Source organism: Ostrinia nubilalis, chromosome 13 (genome assembly GCF_963855985.1).
Source record: "Ostrinia nubilalis chromosome 13, ilOstNubi1.1, whole genome shotgun sequence".
NCBI classification, from domain to species: Eukaryota; Metazoa; Arthropoda; class Insecta; order Lepidoptera; family Crambidae; genus Ostrinia; species Ostrinia nubilalis.
The window spans coordinates 4,426,151-4,438,157 of NC_087100.1; the positions used below are offsets into that span (position 1 = coordinate 4,426,151).

The following is a 12,007-nucleotide window of genomic DNA, read 5'->3' on the forward strand; positions in this document are numbered from 1 at the left end:
TGTACGTAAAGTCCGGTCGTCGAGCACGTAGAATTTCGTCCAATGAACCCAAGCTACCCATCCTTATTGCTGTGACGCTCGCACACTCACTGCGGCCGCCCGTCGCTTAGTCGCGACAGCAGTAAGCGAGCGATAAGGATGGGTAGCTTGGGGTCATTTCACAAAATTCCACGTGCTCAACGACGGGAATTTAGTACATAATTGCTACTATTCTGTGGTACAACAGACCTCGGAAGAAGTAGTTGAGCACGCGCACTTGGTCGTCTGTACTGCGCGCGCTGCGCACGCACGAGCGCGCCACGTCCAGCGCCTCGAAGGCCAGCCCGCGCGCCAGGTACAGGCTGCAGCAGGCCTGCCAGTCGTCCAACTTGTCCTGGCTCCGCGAATATCGCAGGGAAACTAACATAGCACGCTCCATCGCCCTTTGTCATCATCATAATTAACAGCCCTTTGCAGTCCACTACTAGACTGTGATTAAGGAATGGCGAAGGATTGTGAGGCTTGCCACTGGACCTGGTGTGACGACCACGATCACTCTGGCAAGAGTGTAGCGACGAAGAAGAAGAAGCTAGACTATGAGCCTCCTATAGTGGAGGGTTTTGCCATAATCCCCACGCTTGGCAGGCGGGTTGGAGATCGCAGTTTGAAAAATTGATGTTTTTCAGAAAGCGCTGCTGCCCGTTTTCTGTTTGATGTGTAGTCCCTACCGCCTCTTACGACACCCGCGGGAAGAGTAAGGGTTGATGACAAATGTATTCTACTCTGCCGTCACCACACGGCAGACGCCTTTTGTACGTAAAGTCCGGTCGCCGAGCACGTAGAATTTCGTCTAATGACCCCAAGCCCATCCTTATTTATATTGCTGTCGCGCTCGCATACTCACTGCGACCGCCCGTCGCACAGTCGCGTCAGCAATATAATTTCGCGCGAGCGATAAGGATGGGTATCTTGGGGTCATTACACGGAATTCCACGTGCTCAACGACGGGAGTTTAGTACATAATTGCAATTATTCTGTGGCACAACAGACCTCGGAAGAAGTAGTTGAGCACGCGCACTTGGTCGTCTGTACTGCGCGCGCTGCGCACGCACGAGCGCGCCACGTCCAGCGCCTCGAAGGCCAGCCCGCGCGCCAGGTACAGGCTGCAGCAGGCCTGCCAGTCGTCTAACTTGTCTTGGTCTCCGACGCGACTGGAGTTCATTGTCTCTGGGTCTTTGTACTGGATTGGCGCTGGTTTCCTGAAAAAAAAGGCAAATTAATTGCACACACTTATTATAAACCACGCAAATATATGCTAACACTCCGCTGCGCGATTGGAAAACCATCTCAAATCATCATCATTTCAGCCACAGGACGTCCACTGCTGAACATAGGCCTCGCCCATTGATTTCCATAGCACCCGGTTGGTAGCGGCCTGCATTCAGCGCCATCCTTTTAGACCTTTATGAGGTCCTCGGTCCACCTTATGGGTAGACATCCCACGTTAAGTTTTTCGGTACGTGGCCTCAATTCCAGAACCTTGCTGCCCCTTGGGCCGTCAGCTTTGCATCAGTTCCGCGCCACACTGCGCTACTCATACTTTTTTCAATACAAACACGCGTGCGTCCGCAAAGTTTTAGCGTAAGCTGAGAATGAATATTCTCAGCCTCCTTTAAAATCATTCAACTGTTTATTATTGATGTGCACAATTTTCTGTGTATTTTTTACAACTGTCCAGCCATCGAGTGTCCATAGAAACATACCTGACGTGCAAATATTGGAGGGCGGCCTGAGTCTTCTTCTGTGCCAGCAGAGAAGACAACACGACGCTGTGTTGCCACTCCGAGAGAGTGTTGCCGGTCAGACATTGCAGTTGGTCTAGGGCGAACTGTGGAAACAATCATAATTTGCATTTCATATTGTATTGTATATTTTATAAAGGTAAACATAGGTCGTGTGCAGTCCTCGTCAAATTGTTCGCGACACCCAAAGCGGCTAAAAAGTTCACAACACAACTTTTTCCAATTGTAACGCTGAGTCCACACTAACGAGAAATGCCTTTAATTTGCGATAATTGGACGTTAACCGTTAGTGTAACCACGACATAACGCGATAATTTGACAACGCTGCAACGGCATTAACATTGACGTTTGGCGTTAGGCGATAGCTCAAAGAGATTATTGAGAGAGACGCGAGAATTAATGCGATGAAGCGGCCACACCACACTAAGTCAGTATCGCAATAATTATCGCACTAGTGGGCATTGACGTTAGCCGCTAATGTGGCCCCAGCATAAAAAAGACGTGTTGCGTACTTTTTGGCTACTTTGGGTGTCACGAACGATTTGACGCTCACTTTAATATACTCACATCAAAGTCTCTATGGTCCAAGTGCCAAAAAGCTTGTGTGGCTTTGATAGCAGTGTTGCTCAGGCCGAACATTGTCGGGAACTGCATCAAGCGGCGAATCACAGCTTCGTGCCTGGTGGAATAAATATTACATAATCATGTTTAAGCTCAATGTAGTGTGTAATAATGAGACTCAAAATTATGCGCATGCCGCGTATTCAATAGAGGGAGCCTCGGGCCGAGCGGCTGCCTCGTCCGCGGCAATTCAATCCCCGGCAACGTAGCTTAGTCCCCGGCAATGTGGCTCAGTCCCCGGCAGTGGCTCAGTCCCCGGCAGTGGCTCAGTCCCCGGCAATGTGGCTTAGTCCCCGGCAATGTGGCCCAGTCCCCGGCAATGTGGCTCAGTCCCCGGCAATGTAGCTCAGTCCCCGGCAATGTGGATCAGGCCCTGGCAACGTGGCTCAGTCCACGGCGACGAAATTTGGTTTGGTTTGGGCAGCGTCTCCATTTGAGCAGCAGGTCGATCGAGGTTGCCTCTCGACCCGAGACTGCCTCTCGTGGAGATCCGGCAATAAACAAAAGGCGCTCTTTTTTATATCCACAATGAGGAAGCTCTTGGCCTGTATCTCACCTGATGGTAAGTGACGATCAGGCCGAAGGTGGAAGCGAGCTTCACCCGGAATCCTCAACCACGGAGAAACTGGCTATCTTACCTCTCATCTATCTTATATCACCTGACGTCATCGTACACCACGGAGTAGTCCACCAGCAGGTACAGTCGTAGTAGCGAGTAGAGGGACGGCGGCGGGTACAGTCCGTTGCACTCGCTGCCACAGACAAGGCTCACCTGACGTCATCGTACACCACGGAGTAGTCCACCAGCAGGTACAGCACCAGCGAGTGCTTCTGCTCCTCGGCGATGTCCGGCAGCAGGTACAGTCGCAGCAGAGAATACAGAGATGGCGGCGGGTACAGTCCGTTGCACTCGCTGCCGCCGCCGAGCCACATTCTACAGAAAAAAACAAAGATAGACACTTTTTATTGCACACCACAAAAAATAGACAAAAGATAGTTCCTATACAAAATGAAAAATGAATAATTTAGGTGGTCTTATTGACAGGAAAAGATATTTTTCGAGCAACCCAGGGATAGAATGATTCGAATGCAATTCTTTATACTTTTGTAAGTTTGACATATTAAAAGTAAATTCAGAAGAAATGTATGAAGTGTGACTAATTTACACATTTACAAATTGTAAGATGACTGCGTAACTTACTCGTGTATCCTTTCCCCTCCGAATTCATTTTCGATGAGTTGGTCTATGTACAGCAGCGAACAGGATTTGCTCACATTATTTTCCACTGGTGAATTATCTTCTAGCCGTTGAAGTTTCATACGTCTGAAAAAAAAAAGAATATTATTTTCAATATGCATTCCTATCTATCTTAGACAATAAAAACAAGTCTTATAAAATGCCCTCCTTGGTGCCTAAGGTCCTCCACATATCACTGGGTGGAGGGTAAGGCTAGAAGTGATTATTTTAGTTCCAGACGACAGCATATCACACTACATTTTTGTTTCAAAATCGCTCATATTACAACTACATAAGAGCTTTAGCTTTTCATCTGTACTTAAAGGGAGTCTCTCAGGCAGCAGCCCTACGCGTAGATACAACAATACGCTGCCGTTCCCTTCGTACTTTTGTTTACTATCTGTGTGACTCCAGCCGATCCCTTTGTACTTCTACTGAGAGCAGACTATAACAACGCTCACCGCTTGGTGTAGGTGTGCAGCAGATGATGCGCGGCAGATGATCTCAGGCAGCAGTCCAACACGTAGGAACCACTGAACCACGCGTAGGTACAGCGATACGCAGCCGATCCCTTCGTACTTCTGTTCACTGACAGCTGACTGTAACTATAACTATACTCACCGCTTGGTGTAAGTATGGAGCAGGTGATGTGCGGGGTAGGGCAGCGCGTCCCTCGCCAGGAGCCTCTCAGGCAGCAGTCCGACTCGTAGGAACCACTGCACCACGCGTAGGTACAGCGATACGCAGCCGATCCCTTCGTACTTCTGTTCACTGTCAGCTAACTGTGACTATAACTATACTCACCGCTTAGTATAAGTGTGGAGTAGATGATGCGCGGGGTAGGGAAGCGCGTCTTTCGCCAGGAGTCTCTCAGGCAGCAGTCCAACACGTAGGAACCATTGCACCACGCGTAAGTATAGCGATACGCAGCCGATTCCTTTGTACATCTATACAATGAGAGCTGACACTGTGACTATAAGCACACTCACCGCTTGGTGTAAGTGTGCAGCAAATGATGCGCGGGGTAGGGCAGCGCGTCCCTCGCCAGGAGTCTCTCAGGCAGCAGTCCTACACGTAGGAACCACTGCACCACGCGTAGGTACAGCGATACGCAGCCGATCCCTTTGTACTTGTACTGAGAGCAGACTATAAGCACACTCATCGCTTAGTGTAAGTGTGCAGCAGGTGATGCGCGGGGTAGGGCAGCGCGTCCCTCGCCAGGAGTCTCTCAGGCAACAGTCCAACTCGTAGGAACCATTGCACCACGCGTAGGTACAGTGATACGCAGCCGACCTCTTCGTACTTCTATTCACTGATAGCTGACTGTGACTATAACAACACTCACCGCTTGGTGTAGGTGTGAAGCAGATGATGAGCGGGGTAGGGCAGCGCGTCTCTCGCCAGGAGTCTCTCAGGCAACAGTCCAACACGTAGGAACCACTGCACCACGCGTAGGTACAGAGATACGCAGCCGATCCCTTTGTACTTCTCCTCCATTTCGCTTAGAGCTGGGAAATATTATACGAATTTGGAACACTTCGGGAAATAGGTTTAAGTTCAAAAAAGGTAGATCAAATATGACGTATGTCATTCTATCATTATTATGGAAAAAAAATATTTGATGAAATACCTAGGAAGTTAAATTTTTAATGTTCAATTTAGGGGTGGCCTTAAAGACACACACATATAAAGTAATGAAAGAGCAGTAATATATTACAAAGTAAAGTTTACTTACCATCAGGCACAACCAAATTGCAGCATTTAGTTAGGATTGCATCCAACAGGCCTGTCAGTTGAGTTAGTTGTTGCACGCAATGCTCTAAGCATCTGACCACATTTCTGTAACAAAATACACACTCTTCTAAATACAGTAATTGGTTAACCACTTTATCTTGCTGAGCGAATAGTGTTCTTATTTATATTTATGTTAAGGGATAATTTGTTTACCTGTCAGGCAATGCGGAAGAAGAAAAGAGAGGCGCTGTGAGTTCCCTAGCGTTCTCTTTCAGTTCTATAGCGCGCTGCCAGCACCAATCGACCTAAATACAAGAAAAAATAAATTCTAACTTATTCTAAATATGATTCAGAACTTAGATAATGATTTTGTGTATACAACTAAGTTTAGCGCGAGTTGATGATCGAATACTGTGACTGCAAACTTTTTTGCAAAGGCTTACGTCATAATGAAATCATGTCATGTATTTTTAGCATTTTTATAGACAAAATGATGTAAGCTATCTTTCAACGACGACCTGTATTGTGTAATAGGCCAAATCCCCTATTTGTTTTCTGTAAATTAGATACAGTCGTGTTGCAGTAAAGGCTAAATAGTCTGATGATGATCATCGATTATGATAACGTCTGTCTAATTAACCAGAGGCAAACGAGAGTGGATAGGCCCCCCACTAGGTGGACCGACGATCTGGTGAAGGTCGCTGGAAGTACCTTGGGGCAGAGTAGGACCAATCGTCATGGAAATACTTGGAGGAGGCCTATGTCCAGTACCTCTAGCATGAACAACTTTCGTATTCGACAGAATTCGATACCCAACTTTGAATTAAACGATAACGTGACACTTATTCTCAAACTAAGTTTCGTGCAAAAAAAGTTCACTTTACGACACGTTCACAAGGGCGCTGTTGTAGTTTTCGTACTAAATCTATTGATGGCGATTCGAATACACAAACGATTCGAACTCGAAAGTTTTTTGTACTAGCCGTACTGCTGTGTACGTCATTTCACTGAAATGAGACGAAAAATTGACTGGTGATAATGAACTTGAACATGGTGTTATAATATGGAACTTACAAGAAACGGCAAGGTGCAACCGGCGCCGGCATGGCTGCCCGTGGCCCAGTCGTGCGCGCAGCGCTTTAGGAAGCGAGACAGGCGCGCTTCAAGCGCCACTGATAACAGGTATCTGCGTTGCTCTTCCTGCACAAAAACCATAAAATCAATACTACTGTCCATACCATAGACATAGAGATATGTCATATAATGCGCTGAATTCAAAATATGTGCTCATCATCCACTGCGGTATCTCTCCACTTAACGTTCCAATATTATCTTTAGTACTACGCAAGCAAGTCGCTGACATAGCCCGACGGATTAGCAAGCTGAAGTGGCAATGGGCAGGGCACATAGTGCGCAGAACTGACGGCCGATGGGGCAGCAAGGTTCTGGAATGGAGGCCGCGTACCGGAAGGCGCAGCGTGGGACGTCCACCTACAAGGTGGACCGACGACATCGTAAAGGTAGCAGGGAAGCGCTGGATGCAGGCCGCTACCAATCGATCAACGTGGAAAGCATTAGGGGAGGCCTATGTTCAGCAGTGGACGTCCTATGGCTGACATGATGATGATGATGATGATGACTACGCAAGCAATGTAAACTGTTTACATGATGACGTCGCTGCTGTCATCATTGCTGTCACGAGCAATATGTTCTGTTTCTCTATCTGTTCCTGTATTCTGGTAATAAAGAGTGGGAAGCACCTGGATGCGGGAAGCGCAGGACTAGTCTATGTGGAAATCTTCGAGAGGCCGTGGGGCCCACGTCATTTAATACGCACCTGGCTAGGGCTCCGCGAGGTGTCCGCGTACATGGGCACAGCAGCGCCGTGGGCCCTCCCCCCAGTCGTACATCGAGCTATGATCCCTGCTGGGTCCCCTGTAGTACGTAACTACGCACCTGGCTGGGGCTCCGCGAGGTGTCCGCGTACATGGGCACAGCAGCGCCGTGGGCCCTCCCCCCAGTCGTACATCGAGCTATGATCCCTGCTGGGTCCCCTGTAGTACGTAACTACGCACCTGGCTGGGGCTCCGCGAGGTGTCCGCGTACATGGGCACAGCAGCGCCGTGGGCCCTCCCCCCAGTCGTACATCGAGCTATGATCCCTGCTGGGTCCCCTGTAGTACGTAACTACGCACCTGGCTGGGGCTCCGCGAGGTGTCCGCGTACATGGGCACAGCAGCGCCGTGGGCCCTCCCCCCAGTCGTACATCGAGCTATGATCCCTGCTGGGTCCCCTGTAGTACGTAACTACGCACCTGGCTGGGGCTCCGCGAGGTGTCCGCGTACATGGGCACAGCAGCGCCGTGGGCCCTCCCCCCAGTCGTACATCGAGCTATGATCCCTGCTGGGTCCCCTGTAGTACGTAACTACGTACCTGGCCGGGGCTCCGCGAGGTGTCCGCGTACATGGGCACAGCAGCGCCGTGGGCCCTCCCCCCAGTCGTACATCGAGCTATGATCCCTGCTGGGTCCCCTGTAGTACGTAACTACGCACCTGGCTGGGGCTCCGCGAGGTGTCCGCGTACATGGGCACAGCAGCGCCGTGGGCCCTCCCCCCAGTCGTACATCGAGCTATGATCCCTGCTGGGTCCCCTGTAGTACCGAACTACGTACCTGGCCGGGGCTCCGCGAGGTGTCCGCGTACATGGGCACAGCAGCGCCGTGGGCCCTCCCCCCAGTCGTACATCGAGCTATGATCCCTGCTGGGTCCCCTGTAGTACGTAACTACGTACCTGGCCGGGGCTCCGCGAGGTGTCCGCGTACATGGGCACAGCAGCGCCGTGGGCCCTCCCCCCAGTCGTACATCGAGCTATGATCCCTGCTGGGTCCCCTGTAGTACGTAACTACGCACCTGGCTGGGGCTCCGCGAGGTGTCCGCGTACATGGGCACAGCAGCGCCGTGGGCCCTCCCCCCAGTCGTACATCGAGCTATGATCCCTGCTGGGTCCCCTGTAGTACGTAACTACGCACCTGGCCGGGGCTCCGCGAGGTGTCGTACATGGGCGCCAGGCCGGCGGTGACGCAGGCGTGGTACAGCCGGCCGGGGCTCAGCAACCCCATGGGGCCGTCGTCCATTGAGCTATGGTCCCCGCTGGGTCCCTACAGCAGCGGTTCCCGAATGGTGGTCCGCGGAACCCTGGTGTTCCGTGGAAAGGCCGCAAGGGTTCCGTAAAAAATATTATCCCACGTTTCGTGAACGACGTTGTTCGCTCGCACCGACTTGTTTACGCACAAGGGAGGGGCAGGGCGTGCGGGCGGAGTAGTACGGGGTTTCGCTAGGAAAAGTATAATCAATTAGGGTTTCTTGGCAAAAAAAAATTGGGCAGCCTACAGTACCTGGCTGGGGCTTCGCGAGGTGTCCGCGTACATGGGCGCCAGGCCGGCGGTGACGCAGGCGTGGTACAGCCGGCCGGGGCTTAGAAGCGCCGTGGGGCCCACATCGTCCATAGAACTGATGATCTGCCGCTGGATCCCCACTGTGCTAAGTACACACGCCTCAGACGTGTTCAGGCAGATGCAGTCTGCGAAAGAATGCAATGATTAAGCTAATTAAAGGGAGTGAGAATGAAAAACAGGTTTGGAAATTAATATCCTAGACAGACAGTCGTCTAAAGAACAGCCAACGAGAAGCGACCCAATGTCATGGTCATTAGGAATAGCAGGGGTGTATAACTTTTTAATAGTTATATTACATATTTTTGTAGACAAATAGTTTTAAAAACTTAATCTCTAAGGAGACATAAATCAAGATGTAGAAGTACACATTATAAGAATGTATCCAGGGTCGGACTGGACCGTAGGGGCCCGACTGACAAATGCGTGGCCAATGTGACTAGTGGCACGAGCAACTTGACTAGTGGCGACTAGTGGCGACTAGTGGCACTCACTGTACTGGATGCTGTTGGAGTACAGGTGCTCCTCCGGGCGCGTGCTCCAGGCGCACGTCGAGCGCAACTAGTGGCACGAGCAGCTTGACTAGTGGCGACTAGTGGCGACTAGTGGCACTCACTGTACTGGATGCTGTTGGGGTACAGGTGCTCCTCCGGGCGCGTGCTCCAGGCGCACGTCGAGCGCAACTAGTGGCACGAGCAGCTTGACTAGTGGCGACTAGTGGCAGTCACTGTACTGGATGCTGTTGGGGTACAGGTGCTCCTCCGGGCGCGTGCTCCAGGCGCACGTCGAGCGCAACTAGTGGCACGAGCAGCTTGACTAGTGGCGACTAGTGGCGACTAGTGGCACTCACTGTACTGGATGCTGTTGGGGTACAGGTGCTCCTCCGGGCGCGTGCTCCAGGCGCACGTCGAGCGCAACTAGTGGCACGAGCAGCTTGACTAGTGGCGACTAGTGGCGACTAGTGGCACTCACTGTACTGGATGCTGTTGGGGTACAGGTGCTCCTCCGGGCGCGTGCTCCAGGCGCACGTCGAGCGCAACTAGTGGCACGAGCAGCTTGACTAGTGGCGACTAGTGGCGACTAGTGGCACTCACTGTACTGGATGCTGTTGGGGTACAGGTGCTCCTCCAGGCGCGTGGCGTGCGCGTAGGGCGCCACGGACGCGGGCTCGAGGCGCACGTCGAGCGCGACTAGTGGCACGAGCAGCTTGACTAGTGGTGACTAGTGGCGACTAGTGGCACTCACTGTACTGGATGCTGTTGGGGTACAGGTGCTCCTCCAGGCGCGTGGCGTGCGCGTAGGGCGCCACGGACGCGGGCTCGAGGCGCACGTCGAGCGCGACTAGTGGCACGAGCAGCTTGACTAGTGGTGACTAGTGGCGACTAGTGGCACTCACTGTACTGGATGCTGTTGGGGTACAGGTGCTCCTCCAGGCGCGTGGCGTGCGCGTAGGGCGCCACGGACGCGGGCTCGAGGCGCACGTCGAGCGCGACTAGTGGCACGAGCAGCTTGACTAGTGGTGACTAGTGGCGACTAGTGGCACTCACTGTACTGGATGCTGTTGGGGTACAGGTGCTCCTCCAGGCGCGTGGCGTGCGCGTAGGGCGCCACGGACGCGGGCTCGAGGCGCACGTCGAGCGCGACTAGTGGCACGAGCAGCTTGACTAGTGGTGACTAGTGGCGACTAGTGGCACTCACTGTACTGGATGCTGTTGGGGTACAGGTGCTCCTCCAGGCGCGTGGCGTGCGCGTAGGGCGCCACGGACGCGGGCTCGAGGCGCACGTCGAGCGCGACTAGTGGCACGAGCAGCTTGACTAGTGGTGACTAGTGGCGACTAGTGGCACTCACTGTACTGGATGCTGTTGGGGTACAGGTGCTCCTCCAGGCGCGTGGCGTGCGCGTAGGGCGCCACGGACGCGGGCTCGAGGCGCACGTCGAGCGCGACTAGTGGCACGAGCAGCTTGACTAGTGGTGACTAGTGGCGACTAGTGGCACTCACTGTACTGGATGCTGTTGGGGTACAGGTGCTCCTCCAGGCGCGTGGCGTGCGCGTAGGGCGCCACGGACGCGGGCTCGAGGCGCACGTCGAGCGCGACTAGTGGCACGAGCAGCTTGACTAGTGGTGACTAGTGGCGACTAGTGGCACTCACTGTACTGGATGCTGTTGGGGTACAGGTGCTCCTCCAGGCGCGTGGCGTGCGCGTAGGGCGCCACGGACGCGGGCTCGAGGCGCACGTCGAGCGCGACTAGTGGCACGAGCAGCTTGACTAGTGGTGACTAGTGGCGACTAGTGGCACTCACTGTACTGGATGCTGTTGGGGTACAGGTGCTCCTCCAGGCGCGTGGCGTGCGCGTAGGGCGCCACGGACGCGGGCTCGAGGCGCACGTCGAGCGCGACTAGTGGCACGAGCAGCTTGACTAGTGGTGACTAGTGGCGACTAGTGGCACTCACTGTACTGGATGCTGTTGGGGTACAGGTGCTCCTCCAGGCGCGTGGCGTGCGCGTAGGGCGCCACGGACGCGGGCTCGAGGCGCACGTCGAGCGCGACTAGTGGCACGAGCAGCTTGACTAGTGGTGACTAGTGGCGACTAGTGGCACTCACTGTACTGGATGCTGTTGGGGTACAGGTGCTCCTCCAGGCGCGTGGCGTGCGCGTAGGGCGCCACGGACGCGGGCTCGAGGCGCACGTCGAGCGCGACTAGTGGCACGAGCAGCTTGACTAGTGGTGACTAGTGGCGACTAGTGGCACTCACTGTACTGGATGCTGTTGGGGTACAGGTGCTCCTCCAGGCGCGTGGCGTGCGCGTAGGGCGCCACGGACGCGGGCTCGAGGCGCACGTCGAGCGCGACTAGTGGCACGAGCAGCTTGACTAGTGGTGACTAGTGGCGACTAGTGGCACTCACTGTACTGGATGCTGTTGGGGTACAGGTGCTCCTCCAGGCGCGTGGCGTGCGCGTAGGGCGCCACGGACGCGGGCTCGAGGCGCACGTCGAGCGCGACTAGTGGCACGAGCAGCTTGACTAGTGGTGACTAGTGGCGACTAGTGGCACTCACTGTACTGGATGCTGTTGGGGTACAGGTGCTCCTCCAGGCGCGTGGCGTGCGCGTAGGGCGCCACGGACGCGGGCTCGAGGCGCACGTCGAGCGCGACTAGTGGCACGAGCAGCTTGACTAGTGGTGA

At 53.7% G+C, this 12,007-nt stretch overlaps 1 protein-coding gene across 1 annotated transcript in view; it reads right to left on the reverse strand.

Moving 5' to 3' along the window:
• The window catches only part of LOC135077281 (serine/arginine repetitive matrix protein 2), a 48,089-nt gene that overhangs the window by 27,410 nt on the left and 8,672 nt on the right, over positions 1–12,007 (reverse strand). Inside the window, exons 9-19 of the mRNA XM_063971816.1 lie at positions 8,767–8,951; positions 6,448–6,567; positions 5,587–5,678; positions 5,375–5,478; positions 4,985–5,147; positions 3,604–3,726; positions 3,175–3,336; positions 2,349–2,460; positions 1,743–1,867; positions 1,030–1,238; positions 229–399 (exon numbers count right to left, since the gene is read on the reverse strand). Coding sequence (XP_063827886.1) covers positions 229–399; positions 1,030–1,238; positions 1,743–1,867; positions 2,349–2,460; positions 3,175–3,336; positions 3,604–3,726; positions 4,985–5,147; positions 5,375–5,478; positions 5,587–5,678; positions 6,448–6,567; positions 8,767–8,951 — 1,566 coding nt within the window. The remainder of the gene's footprint in view (positions 1–228; positions 400–1,029; positions 1,239–1,742; positions 1,868–2,348; positions 2,461–3,174; positions 3,337–3,603; positions 3,727–4,984; positions 5,148–5,374; positions 5,479–5,586; positions 5,679–6,447; positions 6,568–8,766; positions 8,952–12,007) is intronic.